General features: G+C 40.9%; 1 protein-coding gene across 1 annotated transcript; it reads left to right on the top strand.

The window, feature by feature from the left end:
• Positions 1-362: 362 nt before the first annotated feature.
• On the top strand, positions 363-15,991 carry LOC122136530 (TBC1 domain family member 10A-like). Its single transcript, XM_042720229.1, has 10 exons — positions 363-811; positions 5,376-6,208; positions 11,577-11,676; positions 11,785-11,892; positions 12,152-12,258; positions 12,683-12,797; positions 12,951-13,016; positions 13,104-13,293; positions 13,807-13,961; positions 14,669-15,991. Exons 2-10 carry the CDS (start codon positions 5,397-5,399, stop codon positions 15,530-15,532), a joined length of 2,517 nt encoding a protein of 838 aa, XP_042576163.1. The 5' UTR covers positions 363-811; positions 5,376-5,396; the 3' UTR covers positions 15,533-15,991.
• Positions 15,992-16,226: the final 235 nt, after the last annotated feature.

Here is a 16,226-nt window from a genome sequence, read left to right as displayed (position 1 = left end):
CCATTATTGCCATCAAAACTTTTCTTAGGACAGTTCCTTTCAGTGATACATGAATATAACAGTGAACAGTGAGGTGGTTCTCTGCCTGCTACAGTATCTTCTCCTCTTTGCGCTCGTCTTCAGCGTCTCTTATCTCTGTTAACGTCCTGTGCGATGTATTTTTCATCACTGTCCCAGAAGCTCTCGAAAATAACAGAAAAATAAGCACAAAGAATACATACAGCAAAAGGATGGATGGATGTATTTAATTTTTTTTTTTTATTTTTTTTTTTTTTGTTTGTTGTATTTGGTGGGTGTTTGTTATAGATGTTGGTTGGTGCTGCTTTGATTTTATTTTTTTTTCTATTTGTTCTGGCCGGGCGTCGTTGCGTCAGTCGACGCTGCGTGGCGGGAGCGCGCACGTCGCTGTCACTCAGAGCTGGTTGTAGGAAATGCGGACACGGCGAGATGTCAGCAGGGCCGTGTTTATCTCTTCCAGCGATGCTGCCCGGTTCACACTTCAGGGAGGTTTCCTGACTTTTTAAACCGCACCGCACAAGTGTACTCAATGCCAGCAGTGCCACGGATCTGTTCTCGCGCGGATAAGTGGGCACGCAGTGCGGAGCGGCAGTGTTTAGCTAACACCGTTAGCCCAGCGGCACACTCAGACCCCCAGCCCCAGCACTTTCGGGTTCATCTTTAGGACTTTTCCATCGGCCCAGCGGCCTGCCTCGCTCCCGCCTTTACACTCGTCCAGCGGCGGCGGGGGGGTCACGGTAACCGGAGCAGACAGGAGCCCCCCCGGGACAGACGGACAGACAGACAGCTGCGGGTGAGTCTGAATAATGAAAATGTTCTCCATCATCTCTTCTCAGAGGGAACAGATATGTCAGAACAGAGGAGCTAGATTAACTGCACTGTTTTCCAGCGCCGTAAACCGGGAAGTTGCGTGGATCTACCGCACTGGATAACGTTACCGTAGAGGTTAGCAGGCCAGTTTCAGCGGCTAACAACGAGTACATGACAATTAGAAACTTGTCAATCACAAACCGTGGAGTGAGTGGTGATTATAGCGATATAAAGGCCGTGTGTGTTGTTGAGAGGCTGTTGCACGATTAACGTTAGCAGCTTTAGGTTAAACTTGTCAGACTCCTGCGGGCTAAGCTCGTCTCAGGTGCTGCATATGCTCACTTCATGACCTTGTGGGTTTTGTGACTGTAGTCTGGTTTAAAACCATAATATATTTTGTGTAGAGGTTGGCCTTTTTAAATTGAGGTTTCCCGGTATCCGGTACCGTTTAATCCAGGCACCTCACGTGTGGTTAATCTCAATATAACTGACAGCGCACAGGTTTATACCATTGCCGCCTTAAAAAAAAAAAAAAAAAAAAAAAAAAAAAAACCGCTTAAAAACCACACGTGTGGTTTGTTTACTACTCATTTGTTATCACGCTTCAGATATTACTAGGCTTGGACACCCGGAACGAGCACCGTTCTTGTGTATGGGTGGAGTCCCACAAAAGTAGCATTGTCCGATTCATGACCGAATCGTTCTTCTGAATAGAATCTTTACAGTGAATCGAATGAACCGATATGAACGATTCATTCTCGATGTGGGCTTTTTAATTGGTCCGAGCTGTTCGTGAGTCGACAGCTTGTGATGGATCTGACTCCAGGTGTGTTTGGAGGATTTGACTGTTTTGGGAAGAAAAAATAATAACATGAATGTTACAGATATATTACAGTTTTGTCACGACATACAAATTGGTTTGGATAAATACTGTTTTATTAAAATGCACAAAGCATTTCCAGCCAGGGTGTAAATTTACACTGTTTCATGTAAATGATCATTTATAACTAGATGGATACCAATTAACTGTGGTCTTTTTGAGCTGACTTCATGAGCATAACTAATCACAATGTGTCAAACGAATCACTGAATCGTTTTTGCACCTGTTTGGAAAAAGAAAAGATTTGTGAAAATGAGTAAGACTGCATTGGTATGCATTGAGATTATTAATTGCTGGTTGTGAGATGATGCTTTTTAAATTTACGTAATAATAGTCATCTGACATCTGTGAATGTTTCATCATCTTTTTGTAGACAGCCCACAGTTTGACCATCACACGTAGGCTGTGTGTCCAAATTTAGTGTGCTGTCTGCCTAAGACAGCATTTGGGCTTCGCAGACATGTTCGAATGTTCAGCCACAATGCTTCTGTAAAGGAACCACTTCCTTTTCACCTCCTGTTTGCATCTATACTCGGACACATTTATATATAGATCATGCAGAAGTCTAGGAGGCAGATCTTAGTGTAAGAGGAAATACTGGTACCCTGTTCCTGTACACCTAAACTGGACCTGTCCTGTATTACTAGTGCAGGCTTACACTGTAATCACATCTCTGTAGTTGGTCTGCATCTTTATAAATTCACTATATACAGGTCCTTCTCAAAAAATTAGCATATTGTGAAAAAGTTCATTATTTTCCATAATGTAATGATAAAAATTAAACTTTCATATATTTTAGATTCATTGCACACCAACTGAAATAAATCAGGTCTTTTATTGTTTTAACTTCTGATGATTTTGGCATACAGCTCATGAAAACCCAAAATTCCTGTCTCAAAAAATTAGCATATTTCATCCGACCAATAAAAGAAAAGTGTTTTAATACAAAAAAAGTCAACCTTCAAATAATTATGTTCAGTTATGCACTCAATACTTGGTCGGGAATCCTTTTGCAGAAATGACTGCTTCAATGCGGCGTGGCATGGAGGCAATCAGCCTGTGGCACTGCTGAGGTGTTATGGAGGCCCAGGATGCTTCGATAGCGGCCTTAAGCTCATCCAGAGTGTTGGGTCTTGCGTCTCTCAACTTTCTCTTCACAATATCCCACAGATTCTCTATGGGGTTCAGGTCAGGAGAGTTGGCAGGCCAATTGAGCACAGTAATACCATGGTCAGTAAACCATTTACCAGTGGTTTTGGCACTGTGAGCAGGTGCCAGGTCGTGCTGAAAACGAAATCTTCATCTCCATAAAGCTTTTCAGCAGATGGAAGCATGAAGTGCTCCAAAATCTCCTGATAGCTAGCTGCATTGACCCTGCCCTTGATAAAACACAGTGGACCAAACCAGCAGCTGACATGGCACCCCAGACCTTCACTGACTGTGGGTACTTGACACTGGACTTCAGGCATTTTGGCATTTCCTTCTCCCCAGTCTTCCTCCAGACTCTGGCACCTTGATTTCCGAATGACATGCAAAATTTGCTTTCATCCATATAAAAAAAAAGTTCTTTGGACCACTGAGCAACAGTCCAGTGCTGCTTCTCTGTAGCCCATTTCCTGCACACGCCTGTGCACGGTGGCTCTGGATGTTTCTACTCCAGACTCAGTCCACTGCTTCCGCAGGTCCCCCAAGGTCTGGAATCGGTCCTTCTCCACAATCTTCCTCAGGGTCCGGTCACCTCTTCTCGTTGTGCAGCGTTTTTTGCCACACTTTTTTCCTTCCCACAGACTTCCCACTGAGGGGTGCCTTGATACAGCACTCTGGGAACAGCCTATTCGTTCAGAAATTTCTTTCTGTGTCTTACCCTCTCGCTTGAGGGTGTCAATGATGGCCTTCTGGACAGCAGTCAGGTCGGCAGTCTTACCCATGATTGCGGTTTTGAGTAATGAACCAGGCTGGGAGTTTTTTTTGAAAAGCTTCAGGAATCTTTTGCAGGTGTTTAGAGTTAATTAGTTGATTCAGATGATTAGGTTAATAGCTCGTTTAGAGAACCTTTTCATGACATGCTAATTTTTTGAGATAGGAATTTTGGGTTTTCATGAGCTGTATGCCAAAATCATCAGTATTTAAAACAATAAAAGACCTGAAATATTTCAGTTGGTGTGCAATGAATCTAAAATATATGAAAGTTTAATTTTTATCATTACATTATGGAAAATAATGAACTTTTTCACAATATGCTAATTTTTTGAGAAGGACCTGTATGAGACTCTGTGAAACAGCTGATCATTGTCTTTACTTAACAATGCAAGGGTCCTCTGAATGTCTCTTACTCTTCAGGATATGGTTAAATACCATGCAGCATGTTACATGTTGTTACCTTTTATTTATTTTAACTATTACATTATGTGTAGTAGACTGATGGATCTTCTTGTTAGCGTTGTTTATCTGGTGTAACTTCTGTACAAATGGCTGTATTGCTCCTCTTTATCTTCTGCTGTGTTGTATTTTTTAGGGTTAATTGCTACTTTTGTTATAGCAGCCTGTATGTTTAGAAGTACATTTATTCGAGATGGGTCATGTTTTGTTAGATCATAATGAATTCAGAATCTATAAATGTCACTTTTAATTTCAAAGTTGTCAGAGAGTACTGTTTAAAGGTAGGCTACCAATCAATAGTCTGGGGTTATTCAGATAAAAAAAAAGATATAAACTAGTAGATTAAAGGATAAATTGCATTTTGAAATATAATGTTAAAATTATTTGGTGAGTACAAGAGAGTTCTTTCAAAAAGATTTGAAAATCTTTCAGACCCACACTTTTGAATGGCAGTGTGTATTCTGGGTTAAATACACATTGTAGCTCTCTCTAAGATCTACAAGTTAAACATGCTGACATTAGTACAGTAAATATTTAAACTCCTGTCGCAGTGTGTATGAGCAAACAAGAAATGTGTGTGCAGTTACCCATACACTTCCATTGCAAGTGCGTTTCTTTACACATTTTTTCAATTACCAATTGAAAAAAATAACAGTTTAAAAATAATATTTCTGAAATATTGAACTTTTATCTCACTTGTAATATGAATAATATGAGGATGAAAATAAATATAGAGTCTACTGTGTTCCACACAATCTTCACAATACCTTGCAAATGACAAATGAATTTTGTCTTTGATTTGGATGATAGCTGCTCTCCAAACTGTTTTGTTTGTTTTGCTTGGGATTAGATTTTTTGATTGGCTTTTAACTTATTGATCTCTTTTACATTTCAGTTGAGTTTCTCCCCGCATTTATTTAAATTAAAAAGGACAGTATGAAGTGTGACTTGCGATAATTGTGATAAAGAGACAGTCAGAGTGCTCAGAGATTGTTTTTGGCGACCCCTTTTAGGCAGGTATGCTATTATTTTCGGGTGAGAAAAATGTTTCTTTGAAGAGTCGTATGTGAGACATGCTTGTGGAATTTTATTTGGTACAAAAAAATCCTACATCAATGTTTTCTTTCTTTTCCTGCCAACTGTGAGAGTATTAGTTACATCTTTGCACCTGCTTCATTGCAGACCATGCACAAAATGATATTTTGCACGTGCTTTTAATGATAATACAGTATTTCTTTGTTCTTGTAGGAATAATTACTGACTATGGTCTTGTTTCTCTTTTGATCAGCTGTATCAGTGAGGAGCAGCAATGGCTGAAATCACCGCCCTCACTCCCTCCCCTCCCAGTATGGCTGACCAATCAGTGCCTGCTTCCTCCAGCCCACAGCCTCTCCCCTTAGAAACTCCCATCCCAAAATCATCTCTCTACGGGGACCGAGCCGTGATGGGAAACCCAACATTACAGACGGGCGGGAAAAAGCCCTCTTCTTGGGAAAGCACACCTGGCCAAAACAGTGCCGCTCTGTCTTCAACAGCAGCAGAGAGCGCCGCTGGTGCACCGGTAGAGCTACCAGCTGCTTCAGATGGAGAGACTAATGGGAAAAATGATTTAGTTGGCCAAACAGAGCGGCACACTGAAGCACAGGAGCAACAGATGTTGCCGTCGCCTGAACTTAATCCCAGTCCTAATCTCTATCCCAACGTTCAAGTTAACCAGACTTCCAGTCCTGCTCCCTCTGTGGGCATTCCTCCTCAGTTCACACCTCCTGTTCCTGTCTCCAACCCCGCCCCCTCTTCACAAGACTCCAGGCAAACAGTGGCATTGCCTGGAGAGAACCTCGAACCCAACACTCCCAGCACCACCAAGATGACCCCTGAGCCCCCAGCCGTGCTGGTGCAGGAGTCCAGTGGGTCCTGGGTTCTGCCCTCCGCTTACTCGCGACCAGCCCCGGACACGCTCAGCTATCTGGAGTCGGCCAGCCTAATGTCTGGCACACTGGAGTCTCTGTCGGGCCTCGGTGAGGACGGCAGCTCGGTGGGGTCAGACTCGGAGATCAACGGTCCATTGAGGCGTACTGATAAATACGGCTTCCTGGGAGGAGCGCAGTATAGTGAGGGCAGGTGGGTCTGTGTGTGTGAACAGAATGACACAAAACCACATTCTCACATGCTATTTTTATTGCTTCCTTTTAAGCACTTAGAGTGAAGAGAACCCACATTAGTTTATAAGAGTATTTGACATATTTCAGTATGTGTTACCAGAGTATAAATTTATCCTGCAAGCATATTAAACATTTTCTGCATTTGCGTTTCGACCGTACATGCTACTTCTGAGATTAATTAATATAATTTAACTTAAAATGAACGTTACTTATCAAATTATAGTTCAAGTCAACATGAAACTCTTCATAAACCATTTTACTTTCATAATCTGATGTGTTTTTAAATGTATCAGGATATTCATCTGAATGTAGCAATGATTTTAATGCTGTTTTACAGTATTTGACCATTATGCGCCCTAAAAAGCAGACTAGTTTTGTGATCTTGTTTTACAACTCTCATTTCTAGTTTAAACTTAATTATCAAAAATTGTTTTAATGCCCTTTCTTTCAAGAACAGTAACTTTAAAGATAACTATATAAGCATGCACATGAATGCACACAACAGCGTTCTGTTTATTATAAGTACATGCTGCGGTTATGTTGTCTGCCACTCTAAATTTATGCTTGTGCTCTTTAACATCAGCTGGATTCTGATTGGTCGATGTTTTTATTGCTCATGAGCTGGAAAAAGTACTTCTGAAAGTAGACATCAATCTTCTGTCATTATCATTTTCGTTATGGTTTTGACTTCTCTTTCTCATTAAGTTAGATTATTATTATATTAATTAAATTTTATAGTTTTTCCTTGTTTGTGAACTGGCTTTAGGAATTAATTAACTTTTATGAATCAGTCCAAACTGTCAGTTACAAAGGTAAAAATTAAAACTATACTTCATTTTCATGATTCACCATCACTAGAAATATTCTGAGAAATCTGTGTTTTTACTATAATAAAAATAATATTTATTGAATGTTTTAGTAAAATAAAAAGTAGGTAAATATTTATATTATTTATTGCATAGTTTTTATTAATTACAATTTAATACTGTTAATTTTGAGCAAAACATTGGGGGGGAACAAGCATTGATTGTTTTTTAAACTTGTTTTAGTGGTTTGTAAGCCATGTTTTTGAGTGTATAAAACATGCTGAATATTGTTCAGACAAGTTTGAGAGATTTTTTGTTTAAATCACCCATCCACCCCATAAAAATTTAAAAACTATTTGATTGACTGTAATTGTGTTTAAGGTTCATTATTTTATATAACTGAAATTTTTTATATGTTTAGTTAAAATTGAAACAGATATATTTTGTATTATTTCATTATTTCACATTCTAGGGTATGGCTCTGGTTCATTCCTTGGTTTGATAATTCAGAGTAAGCATTCATAATGGATGTGAATGGCAGGGTAATTGGCAGCACCTGATGTGAAGGGTGCTGTTAGGATATTAATAATTCACACCTCCAACCGAGAGCAGGATGAGCATTTGGTGCAGTTTTCCTGTGTCCATCTCTCTCGCTCCCTCTCTGTGTCCTTCATGTGTTTGTGGTGAGTGACTCAGATCGTGCTGAGAGGCCTCGTCTGAGTCAGAGTGCACTGACTGTCTCACTTTTTGTCTCTCTCTTCCCCCGACTGCCTCCGCTTTATCTCTAGTACTGACCAATTCTGCTTAAATGGGCAATAACACTGTTGTTTACATTTGATCATTTCCTTTTTTTAATTCCTGTTCAGCATTAACTTAAAAACACATTGACCACCACATGCTTTTTTCAGCTATTTAAAAATGGTAAATTTGGCTTAGTCTTAAATTAGACTTTCTCATATGGTCAGCGTGCTGTCTGTCAGATTTAGTTTTCTTTTAAAATTTGTTTCATTACAGATTCATTATATATATATATATATATATATATGACCAAGTTGATTTATTTCACTAATTCCATTCAAAAAGTAAAAACTTGTATACTTGTATATTATATTCATTCATTACACACAGACTGATATATTGCAAATGTTTATTTTTTTTTACTTTTGATGATTATAACTGACAACTAAGGAAAATCTCAAATTCAGTATCTCAGAAAGTTAGAATATTACTTAAGACCAATACAAAGAAAGGATTTTTAGAAATCTTGGCCAACTGAAAAGTATGAACATGAAAAGTATGAGCATGTACAGCACTCAATACTTAGTTGGGGCTCCTTTTGGCCTGAATTACTGCAGCAATGCAGCGTGGCATGGAGTAGATCAGTCAGAGGCACTGCTCAGGTGTTATGAGAGCCCAGGTTGCTCTGATAGTGGCCTTCAGCTCTTCTGCATTGTTGGGTCTGGCATATCGCTTCTTCCTCTTCACAATACCCCATAGATTTTTTGTGGGGTTAAGGTCAGGCGAGTTTGCTGGCCAATTAAGAACAGGGATACCATGGTCCTTAAACCAGGTATGGTTGCACGGTGCACCGATACTTCAAAAGTATCGCGATTCTCGGAAATGAAAAACGTCACGATTCCTAAATTTATTAGTATCGATACTTCAAAGAATGACCGCGTTCAAGATTTGTAAGGGACATTTTCATGTTGGTGTGTGCAACACACGCTTCCAGTGCCTCCCTATGGACGTCTGTGTTTTTTTTCTCCTCACACACGCAGCAAAAAAAGCTGCAGCTGTCATGTGACAAACACTACAGCGAGATGGCAGCATGTGTGAGCACAAGTGATACTGTGGCAGCCGGTCCACGACTGGTAGAAAAAGATGATGCGAGGAGTGAAATATGGAAGTACTTTCAAAGTTCAGAATCAAGATAAAGTTATTACTATTATGTTTCTTATGATAACTGAGATAATGCTGCTAAATTTATTCTTTTTTTTTTACCTTGAATGTCATTGCTCTAATTTATTTTTTATATTTTGATATTTCATATTTTGCTCAAATGTTTAATATATCTGTTGTTCATATTGTCACGGGAGGAGCAAACGACAGACACAGTGGGCGTGGCGTCAGGACTCGGAGAGGCTTTTATTAACAGATAATAAAACAAGAGGGAATAAAAGTGTCCAAAGGGGGAGAGTGTCCAAAACAAACAGGGTATCTGGTGTCCTCGCCATGCTGCGGGTTTCGTGTGGGTCAGGCAGTGTTCTGGAAGGAAGGGTCCAGGTAAGGGGCGGAGTCCGGCAGCTCATGTCTCTGGTGGCATGGGAGTCCCTCAACGCACCCTTCCTGGTCCCACGAGGACACCAGTGTGCATGCACGGGGAAGAGACCGGTCTCCCATGGAGAGGCACGTTGGCCTTTTAAACAGTGGCGGTGATTAGGCTCCATTTCCTTCAGGTGTGCCCCATCACACGCCGCCAGCCCTGGATCATCCAGCGCCCTTCCTCTCTCACACACCCAGTCCTGTCGGGAGCCTGGAAAGGGCTGCGATTTAGCGACAGGGTGCCGATAATAATTAGGGGGGAGGCAGCTGACTCGTCACAATATGTTCATTTATTAGTGTGTTATATGATTCGAATGTTGTCCCGGTTTTAAAATAAAGCACAGCAATGATATTTGAGAGTGTATTTTCCCTTTTCAGAAAAAGTATCGAAATCGCAATTCTTGACTTGGTATCGGGATCGAAACAATAATTTTGGTATCGTGACAACACTTAGACCAGGTACTGGTAGCTTTGGCACTGTGTGCAGGTGCCAAGTCCTGTTGGAAAATGAAATCTGCATCTCCATAGAGTTGGTCAGCAGCAGGGAGCATGAAGTGCTCTAAAACTTCCTGGTATACGGCTGTGTTGACCTTGGACCTCAGAAAACACAGTGGACCAACACCAGCGGATGACCGCAAACCATCACTGACTGTGGAAACTTTATACTGGACCTCAAGCAACGTGGATTGTGTGCCTCTCCTCTCTTCCTCCAGACTCTGGGACCCTGATTTCCAAAGGAAATGCAAAATTTACTTTCATCAGAGAACATGACTTTGGACCACTCAGAAGCAGTACAGTCCAGTGTCTTTAGCCCAGGCGAAACGCTTCTAACGCTGTCTGTTGTTCAAGAGTGGCTTGACACTAGGAATGCGACAGCTGAAACCCATGTCTTGCATACGTTCTGTGTGTAGTGGTTCTTGAAGCACTGACTCCAGCTGCAGTCCACTCTTTGTGAATCTCCCCCACATTTTTGAATGGGTTTTGTTTCACAATCCTCTCCAGGGTGCAGTTATTCCTATTGCTTGTACACTTTTTTCTACCACATCTTTTCCTTCCCTTCGCCTCTTTATTAATGTGCTTGGAAACAGAGCTCTGTGAACAGCCAGCCTCTTCTTTTGCAATGACCTTTTGTGTCTTGCCCTCCTTGTGCAATTCTGGTCATCTTTTGGACAACTGTCAAGTCAGCAGTCTTTTTCCCCATGATTGTGTAGCCTACAGAACTAGACTGAGAGACCATTTAAAGGCCTTTGCAGGTGTTTTGAGTTCCTGGCATATTGACATGATAGCATCACGCAGTTGCTGCAGATTTGTCGGCTGCACATCCATGATGCGCATCTCCCGTTCCACCACATCCCAAAGCTGCACCAACAACCATTCCACGTTCAAAGTCACTTAAATCCCCTTTTCTTCCCCATTCTGATGCTCGGTTTGAACTTCAGCAAGTCATCTTCGCCACATCTAGATGCCTAAATGCATTGAGTTGCTGCCATGTGATTGGCTGATTAGCAATTTGTGTTACCACGCAATTGAACAGGTGTGCCGTGCCTAATAAAGTGGCCGGTGAGTGTGTGTGTGTGTGTGTGTGTGGTGTGTGTCTATATATATATATATATATATATATATATATATATATATATATATATATATATATATATCATATATATATATATGTGTGATATTGGCTTAATGATTTTGGTGTGAGTTTGAGTTTGAGGCAGGACTGTCTCTTTGTTTTTTTGTGTGACCAATGATAGACTAGAGTTTCTGTTATGATGAAACATTATTATTTTTACAATTCTATTTGGTGGCACAGAAACTGCACACTTTGCCTTTATGTAGGACTCCAATCCGAGCCTCAGACTTGGCCTCAGTTTCTATCTCTGGTGTCAGTCACTTCTAGTCTGGTATCATTACAGCTGTGTGTGCAGTGATATGCTTGTTCATTTGGAAGACGTAATTTCTTTACAAGACTACAAAAACTCAATATTAGTTCACCAATAACAGAAGATTTCAGGATTTCTGATTATTTTCTAGAGATTCAAAAGCAGTAATTGTCTGTATTTTACAGGTGTCTGTTCTCTCAGATTCAATAAAGCCTTTTGTCAGAAGCTCATCATTATCTCAGGGCATGAGCGGGTGCTTATAGGTTTATTTGCTGGGTGTGGTTTATGTGTTTGTGAATCCCTCTCTGTCTTGTAGTGAGGCGGACATCGCTGTGGCCGTGGCGAGGCAGAGAGAGATGAAATGGTTGGACATGTTCAGAAACTGGGACAAATGGGTATCTCGACGCTTTCAAAAGGTCTGTTTCTTACTTAAAGGGTCACAGAAGGCATTCCTGACTAGGTATAGAAAATACTGTGCCTATGTATGTTTATAGTTGCTGAGTTTTGTTTTCTTTCTGATGCAGGTGAAAATGCGCTGCAGGAAAGGAATCCCCTCCTCACTGAGGGCTAAAGCCTGGCAGCTGCTCTCCAACAGCCAGGAGCTCCTCGAGTCCAATCCCGGAAAGTTTGATGTACGGTCAGCTTTGACGTCTTCTGTGAAAACAGTCATGGTGCTAAATCAACCACTCCCAAGTTCATATGCTGTTGCTGTTAAGACCGCTAACAACACTTTGTTAAATTGTCAAGAAAAATAGGCATACAATCTTGAGCCCTGTCTTACTTTTTAAATGTTCTCAGCATGTCTTGTTAATCTCAGTTGATCTGCTCAACACACTCTTCTTTTCTTATTTTACACTTTTTTTCACTATTCTTACTTTTCTTGTCTCTCAGGAGTTGGAGCAAGAGCAGGGAGATCCGAAGTGGTTGGACATCATAGAGAAGGACTTGCACAGGCAGTTCCCATTCCACGAGATGTTTGCTGCTCGGGGAGGACATGGGTAAATACAGATGAGGGTTTTATCAAGGGGAAGGGTGATGTAAGGCTTTTCTTTAGAGCATTACGCAATCTAGGAAACTGAAGGAGGGGATTTTTTCTCCCTTTGTTTTTATAGACTGTATTCACAATATAATGTGCATATTGATACCAGATTTGAACTTCCCCTCGCCCTTACTCCACCTCTGCTTCTCATTTTATCTATTATATGTTGGGGATTATATCTATACCAAATATCTAAGCAGGTAATGTCTCACCCAATTCAAATAGTATATTTAAAAAATGTAATAAAAATATAATAATAACTATTATTGTAATGCAGTTCTTATTGTCCGATCTTTCATTAATTAGTTCCATCGTTATTTTTACCTAATGTGTGTGTGTGTGTGTGTGTGTGTGTGTGTGTGTGTGTGTGTGTGTGTGTTCAGGCAGCAGGACCTGTACCGTATACTGAAGGCCTACACAATCTATCGGCCAGATGAGGGCTACTGTCAGGCTCAGGCACCAGTGGCAGCAGTGCTGCTCATGCACATGCCTGCTGAGGTAAGACAGAGTTGAACAAAGCTAAAAAGCTGTCTATGTTGCTCCGCTAGGCTGTTTTTCTTTAAAAAGAGCAACAGGGTGAAAAAAATGTGACTTAGGAATATCACCGGATATGAAGAAGCTATCACCAACTTCACTGTCATTTTCTTCTAGCAAGCCTTCTGGTGTCTGGTGCAAATCTGTGAGAAATACTTGCCTGGCTATTACAGCGCTGGGCTGGTGAGTACTCCAACTCAAAGAGACTATTACCAGGACCAGAGCGGAGAGAGTTTTAACTCCTCTTTCTTCTCTTCTCCTGTCCCTCAGGAAGCTATCCAGCTGGACGGAGAGATTTTTTTCTCTCTTCTGAGGAGAGTTTGTCCCATGGCTTACCGTCACCTGAAGAAATTTAAGATCGACCCCATCTTGTACATGACAGAGTGGTTTATGTGCATTTTCTCCCGTACCCTGCCTTGGTCTTGTGTCCTGCGTGTCTGGGACATGTTCTTCTGTGAAGGTCAGTCATATACATTATGAAAAAAATACAATAGTTCTGTTTGTGCTTAAATTCAACAATCTTTTTTAATTTCTTAATATACTGTTATTCTAAAGTTTAGGGTTGGTGAGATTTATCAATGGTTATGAAAGAAATCTCTTATGCTTACCAAGGCTGTGTTTATTTTATATGAAAATACTGTGAAATTTTATTACAATTTAAAATAACTTTTATATTTGAATGTGTTTTGAAATTAATTTATTAAAATAATTAGTTCCTGTGATCCAAAGCTGAATTTTCAGGAGTAAGTACTTCAGCCTTCAGTGTCACATGATCCTGCAGAAATCACTCTAATATGCTGATTTTCTGCACAATAAACATTTATTATTATTATTATTATCAATCTTGAAAACAGTTGTGCTGCTTAATTTTTTTGAAACAAGATTTTTTCAAGATTCTATGAAAAATAAAGAGAAGATATTTCAGAACCGAATTGAAATGGAATTTTAATGTTTATGGGTTTTTTTTGGTCAGGAGTGAAGATTGTGTTCAGGGTGGGTCTGGTGCTCCTCAAGCAGATGTTGGGGTCTGTGGATAAGCTCCGTGAGCTGCAGGGCATGTATGAGACCATGGAGCAACTGAGAAACATTCCTCCTGAAAATATCAGGGAGGAAGTTCTGGTGCAAGAGGTACGCACACAATCGCTTTTACGAGAGAACACGCAATTAGACATGTGCCAGTATTATTATTGTGGGCACTTAAAAATACAGTGAATAATTATTTATTACAAATTGTTCTGAATTTTGAATGCATTTTAGAGTATTTTTCTTTTTCCCACCAACTGGACACAAAGCACATTACACATTACACAATAAACAAACATTAGTTCCTTCATTAGTTAACAAACTGCCAATGAAAAATTCTTCTAAACATTTGTTAATCTTAGGTAATTCCAACATTTAATAAAAATCAAAAGTTGCAACTGTGTTATTTAATGAGCATTATATAAGTTTTTTAGCCTATTTTTTTTTAACAAAGATTAATAACTCCTTCAGCAAATGTAAACTAAATTTAACTAATGAGATCTTATTGTAAAGTGTCACCTATTTTTTTAGTCTTTATAATTCTTTTGCACTTTTATCAGTGTAAAAATTGTAACTTTATAATTTTTTGTGTATTCCTTTATTGTATTCAAATGTTCAGTTGTTTTTGTTATTTGAAAACAGTTGTTAAAACTGTAATACTTTTTTTGTGTTTTTGTTTTTTGTATTCAATTGTTTTAAATTAATTAGCAATTAATCGCAACATGAGATTTAATACTGGCATATCCCTACATGCAATCGAGAAGTACCAGAGTTTGCCAGATCCGTTCTCACACTCTCTGCTCTGTTTTCAGGTGGTCTCTCTGTCTGTGACGGAGGCCCTCATCGAGAGGGAGTGCGGTATTCAGGTGCGTAAGTGGCGGGAATCTCGTGGAGTGTTGACTCACCAACCGGGTCGGCGTTTGCACGGCACAAGGGCCATCTTTGAGCAGAAACACCGGGCTGCTGCGATCAGCTCTGGCGGCAGCCTGTCTTTCCTGGGCAGTCACATCCCTCCCCCTGGACCCTTACGTGTGTCATCAAGCCTCCTGTCACTTCCTGGCCTTAGAAAGTCCAAGACTCCGATTCCACCACATAATAAGAAGGGCTCCATTTCTGGCAGCTTTGGTCAGGATATCGTCCCACTGCAGCCCCTTGGGGGCGGCACCAGTGCAGTGGCCTCAAAACCTCCTGTGCCATCTGCCTCTAATGCTGGAGCCGGTGGACGTCCCCCAGCGCCGCATGGGCCCAGTCCACTAGCTACAACATCATCTACTACCACGCCACCGGCTCCAACTGCACACGCATCCAACGCGCAGATGCTCCAGCCGTCGCCTAAAGTCGTCTCTGAACACACCACCCCCACAATCCCATCGCCCACCGCAAACAACGCCCCATTACCACCTTGCCCGGAAACCACAAAAACGGCAGTGGAGGAGGAAGATGGAAAAAAGAAAAAGAAAACCAAGGACGACAAGAAACGAGAGAAAGAGGAGGAGAAGCAAAAATCACGGGAGAAGAAAGAGAAGGAGAAAGCAGAGAAAGAACGGCTGAAGAAGGAGAAGGAGAAAGCAGAGAAAGAGAAGAAAAAGGAGAAGGGGGGAAAGAAAAAAGACAAAGGGGGAGGAGGAGAGACTGAGGAGAAGAACGGAGCTGCAGCAGCAAAAGATTTGGCCTAATTCCTGCCCTGTCATTCCTTTAGCAAGAATAAAAGCATGAGAATAGTGGAAAAAAGAGGACAAGGCTAATGACTGGTGAAAAGAGAGAGAGAGAGAGAGCGAGGGAGAGCGAATCGCCTGGAATGTCCATTTCATCTCAAGTACTGATTTCACAAGGATAACTGGATCACTGCATCTGCCCCACGACTCTCATCATCTCGTCTGCAATGTGCTTTCACTCAATGCCGAAACAGGAAGCAGTTATTACTCGGCCTTTTGTTTTTGTGTTTTTTAAGATGGATATCTGATTGATGAGATCAGCTATATAATTAGTAGTCAATTCTAGTATACTGGGTGCCATGGTGTACATAGACCTCTAGTGCCACCTGTGCCAGTCCGGCCCCACAATCCCCCTCTGTCCATCACCCGAGAGCGGTCTCAACCAGAATTCCTGAATAAAACTGTTCTGTGATGAGGAAAGCGCGGCGGTGACGAGTAATAACTTATCTGTGAGTGCTCTGGAGGACCTATTTATTCATTGTAATGTTGATTGTTAGTGTGTGTTTGTGTTCTTGGATGTCTGTGCCTTGGCAGTGTAGTGAATCGTGTCACAGTCTCGTGCTGCAGACCGGTCTCGTCTTTCTTCTCTCTTCTCAGTCTCTCAAAGGAGCTCGTCTTTACAGGCGCGCTCACGTAAGAGGAACTGATAAGTGTT

The sequence above is a fragment of the Cyprinus carpio genome, chromosome B3 (assembly GCF_018340385.1).
Source record: "Cyprinus carpio isolate SPL01 chromosome B3, ASM1834038v1, whole genome shotgun sequence".
In the NCBI taxonomy this organism is placed as follows: Eukaryota; Metazoa; Chordata; class Actinopteri; order Cypriniformes; family Cyprinidae; genus Cyprinus; species Cyprinus carpio.
This window is presented reverse-complemented; position numbering and strand designations above follow the sequence as displayed.

Excerpts from the sequence above, each read along its gene's own strand:
- LOC122136530 (XM_042720229.1), top strand. The coding sequence starts at position 5,397 with ATGGCTGAAATCACCGCCCTCACTCCCTCCCCTCCCAGTATGGCTGAC. Across the intron at positions 12,259-12,682 it reads GCTGCTCGGGGAGGACATGG|GCAGCAGGACCTGTACCGTA; the intron begins GTAAATACAGAT and ends GTGTGTGTTCAG. Across the intron at positions 13,962-14,668 it reads AGGAAGTTCTGGTGCAAGAG|GTGGTCTCTCTGTCTGTGAC; the intron begins GTACGCACACAA and ends CTCTGTTTTCAG.